The 12,402-nt window shown below is 51.9% G+C and overlaps 1 protein-coding gene across 2 annotated transcripts in view; it reads right to left on the bottom strand.

The window, feature by feature from the left end:
- Positions 1-12,402, bottom strand: part of PKD1 (polycystin 1, transient receptor potential channel interacting) — a 103,251-nt gene that overhangs the window by 56,602 nt on the left and 34,247 nt on the right. For both annotated transcript variants that reach the window (XM_064520038.1, XM_026103928.2), the window contains exons 2-4: positions 4,157-4,228; positions 3,154-3,225; positions 1,250-1,419 (exon numbers count right to left, since the gene is read on the bottom strand). In XM_064520038.1, the coding sequence (XP_064376108.1) occupies positions 1,250-1,419; positions 3,154-3,225; positions 4,157-4,228 (314 nt within the window). The remainder of the gene's footprint in view (positions 1-1,249; positions 1,420-3,153; positions 3,226-4,156; positions 4,229-12,402) is intronic.

Genomic DNA, 12,402 nt, shown 5'->3' with positions numbered 1-12,402 from the left:
GGGTGGGACATCTCCCTACCACAAGCACTCTCGCGCTGCCTCTGCCCCGCGCACAGCCGCAGCCCAGCTGGGACTGCCTCGCCTCCCATCCAGCTCTGCCCACGCAACCGGGCCGTGTTTGCTTGTCTGTTTCTGTTCGTTGCTACAACATTTCCCCCCAAACATCTCAACAGCTCTGGCCTTGCGTGATCTTCCCATATCAAATCCATCCAACCGTCCAGCTTTCTCCACAGCCTTCCTGCAAACGCTGACCCACTTTTCTTAAGAAAAGTCCCCTGTGAGGAGGGCTGTGGCCTGGGAACTACCTTCTTTCAAACACCGTGCTGGTGTCACGCTCCTTAGCCCACTGCTGGTCGCTGACAACCGTCAGTAGCCGGCACCCTGTCCCCAGCCCATTCCCATTAGACCGAATTACTCCAGAAAACAGCCTCGCATTAGCGTTTCCACACTAACCACAGTACTTAAAGCGGGGAGCAACTCATTATCAAGGGGAATAACAGTGCCAGTGAGTCCTGCGCCAGTGAACAGCACACTACAGGGGTGCTGCAAGGCTGCGGTGACTTTGCTGGGGAAAGCAGAGCAGCCAGCACCTGGGTCTTGCTGTGGGAAAGATGGTGGCTCCACTGATTCCCATTAACTCCTGCTCCCTCACCCCTCACCGCTGTGCCTTCCTGCCATGCGTTAAAGGAGACGACCGCTGCCTTCGAGGGGAGACTCTCCCTCTCCCTCAGAGGCAGCTGAGCACTCAGTGGGGTTAGTTTTCTCCGGCTTTCACTCCCCTCCTGCCAAGCGAGCACTGCCCCGTGTTTAGGCTAGCAAAGCAGCAGGTCTGCAGATCGGGGCAGTGTTCATTCAACACTCCTGACATGAAGTGCTGTCACCTGCAAAGATTCAAATCAGCATGTGCTCAGGTCCCACCAACTCCAACGAGATTTCAAGAACCTGCTTAAAGTCCGATAAGTTCTGAAATGCTTGAGAACGACAGCTTAAGGCTAGAGGTCAGGGAGTGAGAACCTCTGATGCTCGCTTGAAGCTCAGTGTGTAACGAGTTTGCTGATCTCAGCCTGGTGTCACTAACTAGCCTCAAAGCATCAGAGCATAGTCATACATTACCATTACTTGTTTAATTAGATCAGAACTGGTGACTTAAGGGATAAAGAGGTCTAGACAGGCTCATCGGCTCCCCTTGGGCTCACTGTTTCCACTGGCTTAGTCATCTCACCCACCAGAGCCCTCTGCAGTTCCTTACCACAAGTTGCACTGATGAATGAAACATTGAAGAGAGAGAGGTTTGCCACTTCAGGAGGGTGGGCACATCTTGTATCCGATGCCTGAATAACTTTAACTTTTCTGTCTTCCACCCAACGCGGCAACCAGGAAAGTTTGCAGTCACAAAAAAATGGATTCAAACTTAAGTTTCTGTAACAGGGAGATCAGAGAAGAGTTATGCATTAACTTGACAACGGGAAGCATGTGCTAAGTGTTAATTACACCAATGTGCAGATCCCTCATTGTTCCCATCTGCACCACTCCAGTGAAATGCTTTGGAGAGAACTGCTAGGGGAGTTAATGAATAGGGAATCAGGCAATAATTAACACGATTTTTCTAGAGGCTAGAATTAGGCAAGTACTCCAAGTACTTTTTTCCCCTCTACAAGTAATTGTTGCAATTAGAAGCAAATTACAGACATAATCTTATATTTAAAATAGTCTGCCATCTAACAGCCATTGGATGCAATGGCAGCCTCTGTAGCTAAGGGAGACTATTTACAGCTCCATTAAAAAATAGCTAAGAAGATAAAATTGATCTGTCAAAAAAGAAATGCAAAGTCAATGATAATCTTTCCATGTGACAGTTTATTGAAAAGATGGAAACTTTAATTGCAGCCAAGCTTGATCCAAATTGCAGCCTTTGGCATTCAGCTGTGAACAGGACAGAGATGGAAAGATGTTTGTTTAGCTGACGCCGGCTGGGCTGGCCTGGCCTGCCGCAGGGGTTGAACCCGGGCCTTTTTATACTAAAAGCATCACTTTGCAGGCCAGCCTTAGGGACAGATTCACTTGCACCTCAGATGGATCCCTTCTATCTTTTCAATGCCCTTTATAAATGAAAATGCAGAGCAGAAAATGCCCTTTGTGCTTTGTCTTCAGAGAGAACGTACAGCTGAGCTCTTTTCTGGCTGGTTTCAAAGTGTTCATCCTTTGGCACATTCAGACACAGAGCTGTCATTCTGCACTGTGCTTTCATGTAGTTCTCCTGGAAACGCGTGGCATTCCCTTGCCGCCCTTCACGTATCATCAGCACAGATTTTAATCACTTCAGTTGAAAACCATTATAAGCATAAGAACCTGAATCGCTTAGGGTGAACATCAAGTGCCTTCAAGTGATTCAGCCACCTCAGTAAGGCCCTCCTGTGTTGCAGGTTGGTGCCCTTTTCACTAGATCTCCTGTCCCAAAGTGTGACCATACAAACAGGAACAGTAAGCGTGGCCTGGAGCATGGCCAAGCAATAACCTCTGCAGAGCTGGTGTGGGAGAGAAGTGGGGAAGCCAAGAAGGTAGTGGCAGAGGTTGGAGATATTCAGGAGACGGAAGCAAAGTCTGGGAAGAGGTTAGGCTTGAAGGACACCAACAGGACCCAGGAGGAGGAGACAGCTTGAAAAAGAAGCTGAAGAGAGTCCAAAAGGCAGCTGCAGGGACTGCGGGAGGGTGAGGAAGCAGCAGCTGGAGAGAGGAGGGAAGGTAACATCAGAGAGGCCTGGTAACGAAAAAGTGGGAGTCAGTGTATCCACTCATCCCTCTACAGCAGAGGACCAGCCAAGCACAGATTTAGCCTCCCTCTGCCAGCGTTGCGTTGCGTTCCCTAAGGCTCACAGGCTTTGAAAATGTCAGAGAGAAAGATGAGGCTTGTGCTGTCATAAACTCACCAAGGGAGCAGCTGGCAAGCAGGTAGAGCCAGAAGAAGAGTTAAGGGGGACTGAGGGCTTCCGTTCCCACAGTGGGAAAGCGCTTGCCTTGACATATGATGCGGAGGAGGCTGGGTAAGTACCCCAGACCTCCTGAAGACAATGGCTGCATCCCACCCCACAGGAAAAGGAAGAGCTGCTTCAAGGAAAGCTCTGAACAGAGAACTGGAAGACAAAGAGAACTTACATTTCACTTAAATTAAATAAATTATCAAATATTCCATCTTCTAATGTAGAAATCTTGTTGTGGCTTATATCTCTGTAAAAAAAGGAAAATGGAAAAGCAGAGTTTAGTAACTGTTCATCATGCTCATAACAACTTCCTGGCCAACATATAGGATCAGCCTCTGTCCCAGGCTCTGCTCGGGGACTGGCTGGTTACCCTCTGGACACACTGAGTCACAAAGGCCACTTGCGTATGATAGAAAAATTCCCAGTCAGGCACTGAGTCCTTCCGTGAGTCCTTCTCCTTCCAGATTTTGAGATGTAAAGAGGGCAGGCTGGCCGGGCTGTCAGCTGCTCTGCTAGAACCACCAACTTGGGTTTTGGTGCTGGCTGTGCTGGTGCCTCTTTGGATCTGATAGTGCAGTTCTTAAAAGACAGCTGATCTTCTCTAGGAACCATCAACAAGTAACAATGCAAAATTACCTGACCAGCAACTGAACCTGTGAGTTTGCTACTGGCCAAAGCTCTCCTCTTCTCCTGGCCCACAAGCAGTCTGGGCATCTTTATGGAATGGGACAACTCAGAGTGTGGGGAGGCATGGGACACACAAGCCTTTGCACCACGACTGCTGGGCCCCTGAAGGGACCCTCAGAACTCAGCACCCAGTTTCCTCTGAAGTTCACAGGCATTTTGACACCACAGCTTTATCATCCTTCACCATGTCCTGACACACATCTTGTGACAAATCTGGTTCTTCACTCTTTTGCCCTGATCTCCCCTCCTATCTAGCAGTACAGTCACGCAAACCCTGTCCAATTCTCTGAATGCCGGTGAGTGAATGAGCCAGTCACTGGACTGCAAATAAAAGCCTTGAGGAAGGAGTCTACGGAAACATATGCCTGGAGCTCGACAGATCAGATCAGGCAAGAACAAGGCTAACTCATGAAACACAGGTGTGTCTTTTAGGTACCAGCTCAAATGTGCATTGGCAGCTGAAGGACGAGAGGTCTGCAGCGTGTACTTACAGTTTCGCCAGAGAAGTCAGGCTCTTGAACATCTGAACATTTAAAATGCTGATCTTGTTACTCGAAAGATCCCTAGAGAAAGAAAACACAGTTTTCACTTATCATTCAACTCCATTTTGTCATTCCTCCATTGCTGAGTCTGAGAAGAGCCTCTCTCCAAACTCTATCCAGGCTCCAGACAGAAAGTTCTTGGTGTATTAAAGTGGAACAGCTCTTCCAGCCAAAGAAAACACCTTTCCCAGCATGTGCTGCTCAAAGCTTTGCATAATGTGCAGATATAGGTTAGGGCTATCATTATATGCGTATCATTCTGTACATATTTAGAGTAATTACAGACAAGACAAACATATCACTAAATTTCAGGCATCCTTTTAAAAAATTCAAGTCTAATATATGTTCAAAAAAGTAATTAAGACATAATTTAGACTAAAGTAGTGATTAACTTATAAAGAAAAATTTCTAAGGAACTTTCAAGTCCATTTCTAGTGCTGAAGAACTGATAATTAACTACAGAACTGATATATTCAACTTTTAATTTTTAAGTATCTTTTTGTCTCCCTTTGAAAAAGCTCAAAAGAAAAGAAGAAGCAACAAAGAATATTTTCTGTTCAAAATCAGGAGAGATTTTCCCTGTAAAAGGAACACTGCTTAAAAAAAATCTTTAATCGCTCCCTGCAACACTAACGGTCTTCAGCTCATCCAAAGCAAAATTATTTTTCTCTTCCAGTTCAGTTTTCTTTTCCCCTCATGTTCTCCTTTTCAATTTTAAAGTGTCATTCAGCTAGGTAGTGACAGTCTAGCTGATCAGTCTCCACTTGCTCCCGATAAACTTCATTCTTTGGTTTTGAATGAATCTCTGTTGGCCAAAACCTTCTTCTAGCAGCCCCAAAACACTTACTCCAAGTCCATGCAATGGTTGTTGCCCTTCAAGCATTTCTGCGAGAGCTCCAGGGAAGCGGACAGGTCTGGACTCACCATGCCGCTCCCAGGACTGCAGACATGCTATGTAAAGAGAGGCGTTCTCCTATACTTCATCCAGCTTCCTTTCTCACCTTTTTTCCTAAGCGCATCTCCTATAATTTCTCCTTGCCATCTCATCTTTTATTTTTACCCCCTAATCAATTCATTTTTGGTTTGATTTGACATTTAAACTTCAATTCAGCTGAATGTAAAGAATTATGCCAAACTGGCAGAAAAATTACTTATGATTCTGGGAAACTGTGAGGATAAGTAACTAGGATGGATGTTTCTTTGCAAGGCTGGAGTTTATTTTTCCTGATTTTGCTGTCCAGGAGTTCTTTGCCAAGCTAAGAATGGATTCAGAAGAGCTCGCCACCAACTCCAACAGCGAAGTCCAAGAAATGTGCATAACAGAAGTTCAATATACACCAAAAAAAACGATGCTACCAAAAATATCTGACCAGGCCACTGTGTTCTCTTGTGCTCAGGACAGTTGGGACAATAGCTACAGGATACAAAGCACTTTTGCTGTCATGTCACAAACCACGTGTGAGCCACATTCTGCACAGATGTCTAACCATGAAGGTTACCTCCGCAACTGTTCTCAACTCCTACGTGCAAGGCAAACCAACAAGACAGCTTTGGGTTGGAACCCCGACGACCGCCATTCTGACGGGCTGGATTCCCTCCTCAGGGAGACTGCTGCTTCTCTTCTCCTTTTGTATTTTTCCTGCTTTCTGCTCTGCACCTAGAACCTTGTTAGCCTACAATTGCTGCACTGCGGTCTGCTTCAGGAGAAGATCTGCTATCCACTGTGGCAGAGACTCCCCAGACAGAAAATCCAAAATAAATTTATTTCTAATATTTATGAAGCATAACCAGGAAGCTTAAAATGACTAAGTGAAAAGAGGCTCTCAACTGGATTTGAGCTTTCCCCTTCTGCCTCTTATTGTCACCGCCAAAATAAGACTGACTTAAACATCATGAGGTCCCAGACAGTACTTCCGCCTGTCTTGCATGCCTTGCGTTTCCAGAGCCCTGGGGACCAGCTGTCCTCACTGTTCTCTGTAACTGGGGACCCTAAAAGCTTTACATGAAAGGAGAGGTTCACTTTGTAGCATGAATCCTCTGAAAAAAGCACAGGCATTGGCAAGGTGAGAGGTGCCAGCTCTGCTGCAGCAGAGAGAGAGTGCACGGAGCCGACAGCAAGCACAGAGATGTGTGAAAGCAAAGATGCTCAGATGGCATCTCATGGCAACGTACCCACCAGCCCTCGCCTTAACTCAGCTCTGCCTTAAGTGGGTTTCGCTGTCTCGTCTGCACGGGGATACATTTTACTCCCTCTCTGCCTCTTCTCCTCTTTCCATTATTTGACCAGTTTTGAAAAGGACCAAAACACCACCATCAGCCGAGCACCGTATCCCCTCAAGCGCCCAGCCGCAGCAGGGCTGGCTCCGACGCAGGCCTGTTGCCTTCCCTCTGGCTCTCAAACACGTTTTCAAAATCCGCTCATCCACAGGCTCCCAGCACTCAAACATTTCAACATCCTCAACCTCTCCCAGAGTGCAGCCTACCCTTCGGGTAAGCATGGGCCCAGGCTTTAGCAAGCTCTGCGAGGGCTGCACACACGCTGGGCAGTCAGCTTCCTCGCAGTAACGGGAGACAGTAAAAGCATTTCTGCTCTCCTTTGAGATACCTGGAAATATTCCATTTAATTCTTAGGCAGTACCTCGAGCCCAAGACAGAGGGAAATAGTGTTTCAGACGATGTCTCTCTTGCTCCCTGCCCAGACAACAGAGAACTCCAAAACAAATTGTTCTGCTGTTATAAAATCAGGTCTTTGGCATTCATAAAGAACCTCTTCGAAATGCTGTTGGCCATGTGGGGAAGAGTGTGCAAAGGGCAGGGTGAAGGCCTCAGCACTACAGACGGCTCATCAGCAAGCAGGTACCGGGAGCCGTGCGCAAGGACACTCAGCCTCAAGCCCAACCCACCTTCTCTGCAGCTCCTTCTCCCCGTCCCTCCCCTTCTGCTGCTTCCCAGTCCAGGAGGGCAGACTGGCTCCTCTCCATCCTTCTGCCTCCCCAAGCCCTTTACTAACATCCCTTACCATTATTCCCATTTCACCTCAGAGAGAGCTTTCAAACTTCAGAGAACTGAAGTGACCAGCCAGAGTCCAAGACCCCCAAAGCCCTGACTCCTAGGAGTCACTCAGCTTCGTTCCCACGCCAGGTCCTACTGCCACGTGGGACCTGTTCCAGGAAGCAGCACAGTGGCAGAGGCTACTCACACCAGTCTGAGCAAACAGGTAAAACGCAAAGATAAGCAGTAATCCCTGCTCCGGCACAGCGTACGGGACCGACACTAGATGTCACCGCGTCCTGAACCGCACACAACGGGGGAGAAGGGGCTCCCTGGGGGACACGAGTGACCAAGGGGACTCAAGGGGTGGAGGGAGCCTGTCCGCCGTGTCTGCAGCCAGCGGGTGGCTTTGCTTCTGTCCCCCAGAAACTAAGGGCGACTTTTGCCTGAATCCTCCGCTCTGATCGAGGGGCTGCGTTGCTTTGTATCGCCAGGATAACGTGAGAGGGTGTCAGGCCACTCGGATACACGTCTCTGGGCTATCGGCACTGTCAGCCGTCCCCGCGAGCCTCCACTCCACTGCACGCGGGTCACCGTGCAGGCGGCCGGAGGGGGCTCCTTGGACTTCCTCCTCTTCCTCTCCTGCTAGTTACAACTTGGCTGCCTGTCTGCACACGTCATCACCAGACTGTTTCTCCATCGTGCTGCCAGCTATTATTATTTGAACTCACCCAGTCCTCTCTTCTGCACCCACTGCTGCTGTCCAAAGCCAACAGTGACCCGCAGCAACCAGACAGCTCTACCAGCAGGCTTCAACGGAAAAAGTGGGGCTCAGTTTCCAGTCTCGGCTGCTTCTGAGAAGCTCCGAACCCTCGGAGGTGGTAATTAACCCATGCTCTGCCTAAACGCCCAGACACTTTGCTGCTTAGCTGCAGCTCACAGCTTTGCAAGAGATCCCAAGACCTCGGCTGCAGACGCTGCCTTGCCCCGCCGGAGTTCACATCTGGCGCCAGGGGAAAGCCGTTATCCTCCCGGCAGAGCAGTCACTAGAGGGCAACACGCGGCTACGTACGAACCAAAGCCTAACTCCCTCTCGGGCTATTTGCTACCCTTGCTTTCACCGTCTGACAAGGAACCGGTATAAATCTCCCAGCGTTCAGCCGCCCCAGCTCTCCTCGGTGCAGCGCCTGCAAGGGAGGCCGAGGGCCTGGCGGCAGGACGGCCGCGGCCGGGCGAGCGACGCGGCAGGCCCCACCGCCTGCCACCCCCAGCCGGCGGTCGCCTTCCACTAGCTGCGCTTCCTACCGCCCGCCTGTCTTCTCCCACTGCTCCCTTTCCAGCTTGCATGGAAAATAACATGATGCCTTTCTGGCATGGGAAAGATGGCTATGAACCAAACTAGGTTGCAGAATTAAAAAAGAAAAAAAAATCAGGAAAGAACTACTGAGCAGTAAAACCCAACACAAGGGGTGCGGGACGGAGCTCAGCCTCTTGGTGCCACAAACTGCCACGACGGTATTTTCCCAGCCCACTGCCAGGCTGGAGAAAAGTCAGAACAGGTTTGAAGCAGAGTCGAAGCCAGCAGAAAACACGGCTCTCCGCTGAAATGCACTGAGCCCGCCGACTGCCGCCCTCCCTCCGAAGAGAGGAAAGGCGAGGGCTCGTTTAACTGTGCTGGGGCGATGCTGCGCGCGTGCCGTGCTGCCTGGCAGAGGGAAGCGATGGGCAAGTTACGGCTTCTTGATGCTGCCTCAGTTTCCCACCTGTAAAATGGAGCTGTGTAACACCCAAGGAGGCTGGAAGGACTGGACCATTTCTCTGCAAAACTCTACGAGATGAGGGGCACCACGAAACAGCAAACAACCACTGAGTGAAAGAGGCTTCAAGAAGAGAGCTCCCCTTGCAGCTCCCTAAGTGCCCCGGATAACACAGAGCCATTCAACTTGGATATAAACCTGCCTAGTGAAGAAACTTTTGGGAAAAAAAGTCTCTGGAAATGGAACTGTCCTGCAGGGAAGGCGAAGTTTTGGATAAGGGAACATTTGGTAAGGAGGGCATCAACCTGAGCCCTGGGAGCCTTGAGCTCCATCCCAGCTCCACTACCAACTGCCTGCGCGATGCTGGCTGAGCCGTGGGACCTGTCCGGAGCCGGGTGCACAGCAGGGATAAGAGCACCCCATCCCATGCAGAGAGGGTGAGGATACACCCCGCACAGCCAGCGCCAGCGAGAGCCCCTGGAGACGGGGTCCGATAACGTCCCACGGGGAAAAGCTCCCAGCACCGGCGTGCCGCTTCGTGGCCGCTGCCCGTGAGCGGCTGCTGGTGGAGGCCGCAGCAGGGCTGGGTGCCCGCCGCAGGGCTGGGTGCCCGCCGCGTGCTGCACCCATTCTCAGCGCCCAGACAGGCGCAGGGTCGCCAGGGAAACGCGGCTCCACGTCCCCCGGCAGCGAAGGCTTGGCAGGCCCCGGGCGGCCGCCGCGCGTCCTTCTGCGGCGCTGCGGTGGACAGGCTTTTTTTGGTGCGCTGCTGGGTTTTCTTAAATCCGCAGAACATATAATGTTGAGCAGAGTATAGCACGCCTCTGCCTGCCAAGCCTGATGTCATGCTCTCATTATGTCATTTGTGGGCCCGCGCTGCCTTCGTTTCACAAAAAAGGGAGGGAAGGGGGGGGCCGTGTTGGCCTGTGCCTTTCCCAGCCCTTTTGGTGCGTGGAGCCCAGCCAAAACAGTAATGGGAAAAGCATCCACAGACAGAGAGAAGCGTCTGTGCAGAGGGGAGCCTGTGTGCAGGCCGGGGAAAGCTGCAGCGGGTCACTAAAAAAGAAGCCCCAGGTCTGTAAGCCACAATAAAAGCTGAGTCTTGGAGGTCAGCGAAGCTCCAGGGGTCTCAGGGAAGGAAGGGGGCCTGGATACACCCATATGTCCATCCAGAGTCTGTGCAGAAGCTTGCTGCAGTGGTTCCTAAGGGGCCAAAACAGTTTGGGACGGGCAGGGCATCTGGATTGCCGGGTGTCTGTGCACCCCAGCTTGCAGGTGAGGAAAAGCCTCCCACGCCAGGCTGGCCCTGCAGGACACGCAGGGTGCAAAAATGAACCATCTGCAGCAGAGGGACCCTGCCCTTCAGGGAAAACCGCTTTTTCCCTGCGGATCTGCAAGACTGGGCTCTCCCCACAGCCTCCCCCACCCAGCCAGTCTCCCCCCACTCAGGACTGCCCTCCCGAAACGCCCTGCCCACACCAGGGCACCCTCCCAGCCCTCCAGGCCTCCGCACGCTCCCCCCGCACCCACACACAAGCCTGCGCCCCAGCTGTGCATGGACGGCACAGATCTGGAGCTAACTTTTGCCTCAGTCACGGAAACATGAAGCCATGGGGACAGGCCGGACCCCATTTTGGTCCCGACACTGCAGCACTGCAGCAGCAGTGGCTGCAAGGACGCAGGAGCAGCTGTGCCCACGGCATCAAAGGTCCATCCGGCCTCACTCCCTGTCCCCAGCTGCGGTCAGAGCAGCCCGTCCCCAACACACCTCCCCGCTCTTGGCAACCGGCCGCAGAGAGCCCTCAGAGCCAGAGACCGTATCCGGACTATCATATTTAACAGCCACCGACAGACCTGTCTTCCACGACGCTACCTAACCCCTTCCTGCACACGTCTGGGCTCCACCAGGGCCTATGGCAACACGCTCCATAACATAACGGTCTGCTCTACGAAAAAATACTTCATGTGCTTAAACCTGCTCGAGGGATCACTTCATCATGTACTGCCTAATTTTTTTGCACTGTAAACACTGAATAATTGCTCCCGTTTACCTTCCCTGCCCCACTCCCGCTTTCAGCAGTCTTCCCCAGACTGCCTCGGCCCTCTCTTCCCCAAGCGCCTCCCCAGGGGAAGAGCTCCCTCTCGCTGACCTCACCCAACTCCACAGACTTCACCCAAACATCCACCAAATTTCACCTGCAGAAAACCAAGGCACTCGGTCCCCTCCAGTCCTCGCGGCTAAAGCCTTGCTGCACCCCGGGAGGAGAGGCAATGATCGGAGCGAGCGGCAAACCGAGGCACGGAAAACGTCAGCGAGGAGCCGCGGGGGCAGCGGCGGAGCGGCAGCCCTTGGAGCGCCTGCCCGATCTCCCTGCCCCTCCGGCCGCGCGGTCACCCCCTCCCAAAGCGCAGGCTGCACCCCGAGCTGCACAGCCGTCCAAGACGTTGCCCACACAGCAGAAACGGTCTGAGGTGTCACCACGGCAAACGCTTTTCGAGTCTCCCGGAATAAAAGGCAACACGGCACCCCACGCAACGGTGGTCGCTGCCGATCCTGCCTGACTTACCTAATAGACTTTCCAGAGAAGAGGAGGAAAAACCCTAGGTGTTTTTGCATACTTGGGCCAGGAAAATTATGGTTTTTTGCTGATCTGATTCCTTTTTTTCTTCTTCTTTTGGCTTGCACCTCTCCTAAGAAGCACAGTGGAAGTAATGGTGCTTGCGTGCAGAGTGGGGAATGGGGATTTATGCCACAGCGGCTCTGGAAATGTCACAAAACAGAGTCTCCCGCAGGTGTGGAGCTGGGCACCTGGGGAGAAACGCTGTAGTGCTGCACAAAGCGTAGGACATCCCAGCTCTCAGGCCGGACACAACACTGTCTCCACAGCTTCCCTGCGCAATAAAGCTCTCGGCGCGTCGGCAGGGAGGCAGGAGGGCAACAGCTTACGGAGGTTTTCGTCAGCAGCCACTGGTTTCAATCACCCTGAAACTGGGATTTTCCAAGGCTAAGGGACTCCAGTTCTCCAATTCCACCGCCCATCACCTCCGAGAACCGAAGCACAACAGGAAAAAAGGGGCCTTTCGCTGATGGGTTTCACCTATTTCCCAGCGCCATTTAACCAAAGGTTACTGCGGGCTGACACATCCCGTCGCAGAGGCGGCCGCGCTCCACCTGGGCGTCCAGGGACTCTGTTATGAGCTCAGTTTGTGCAGAAGAGCAAAGCCGCTGGGGAGGACACGCGCCGGAGGGAGGGAGGGAGGGAGGGCTGCCCCGAGCAGGCACGGAGAGCACCCTCCACCCCCGAGGCTGCCACAGCACGGTGACAATTTATTTGCTCATTCCGAATTTATGAGTTTCAAATGCTGGCCCGAATCGCAGCTCTCTCTCAAGGAATTTGCCCCAAAAGACTTTTTCACAAATATTCATCTAAAAAGAAATGTTTTTCT

Source organism: Dromaius novaehollandiae, chromosome 14 (assembly GCF_036370855.1).
Source record: "Dromaius novaehollandiae isolate bDroNov1 chromosome 14, bDroNov1.hap1, whole genome shotgun sequence".
NCBI classification, from domain to species: domain Eukaryota; kingdom Metazoa; phylum Chordata; class Aves; order Casuariiformes; family Dromaiidae; genus Dromaius; species Dromaius novaehollandiae.
The sequence above is the reverse complement of the archived record's forward strand: the minus strand, read 5'-3'. Positions and strand labels throughout refer to the sequence as shown.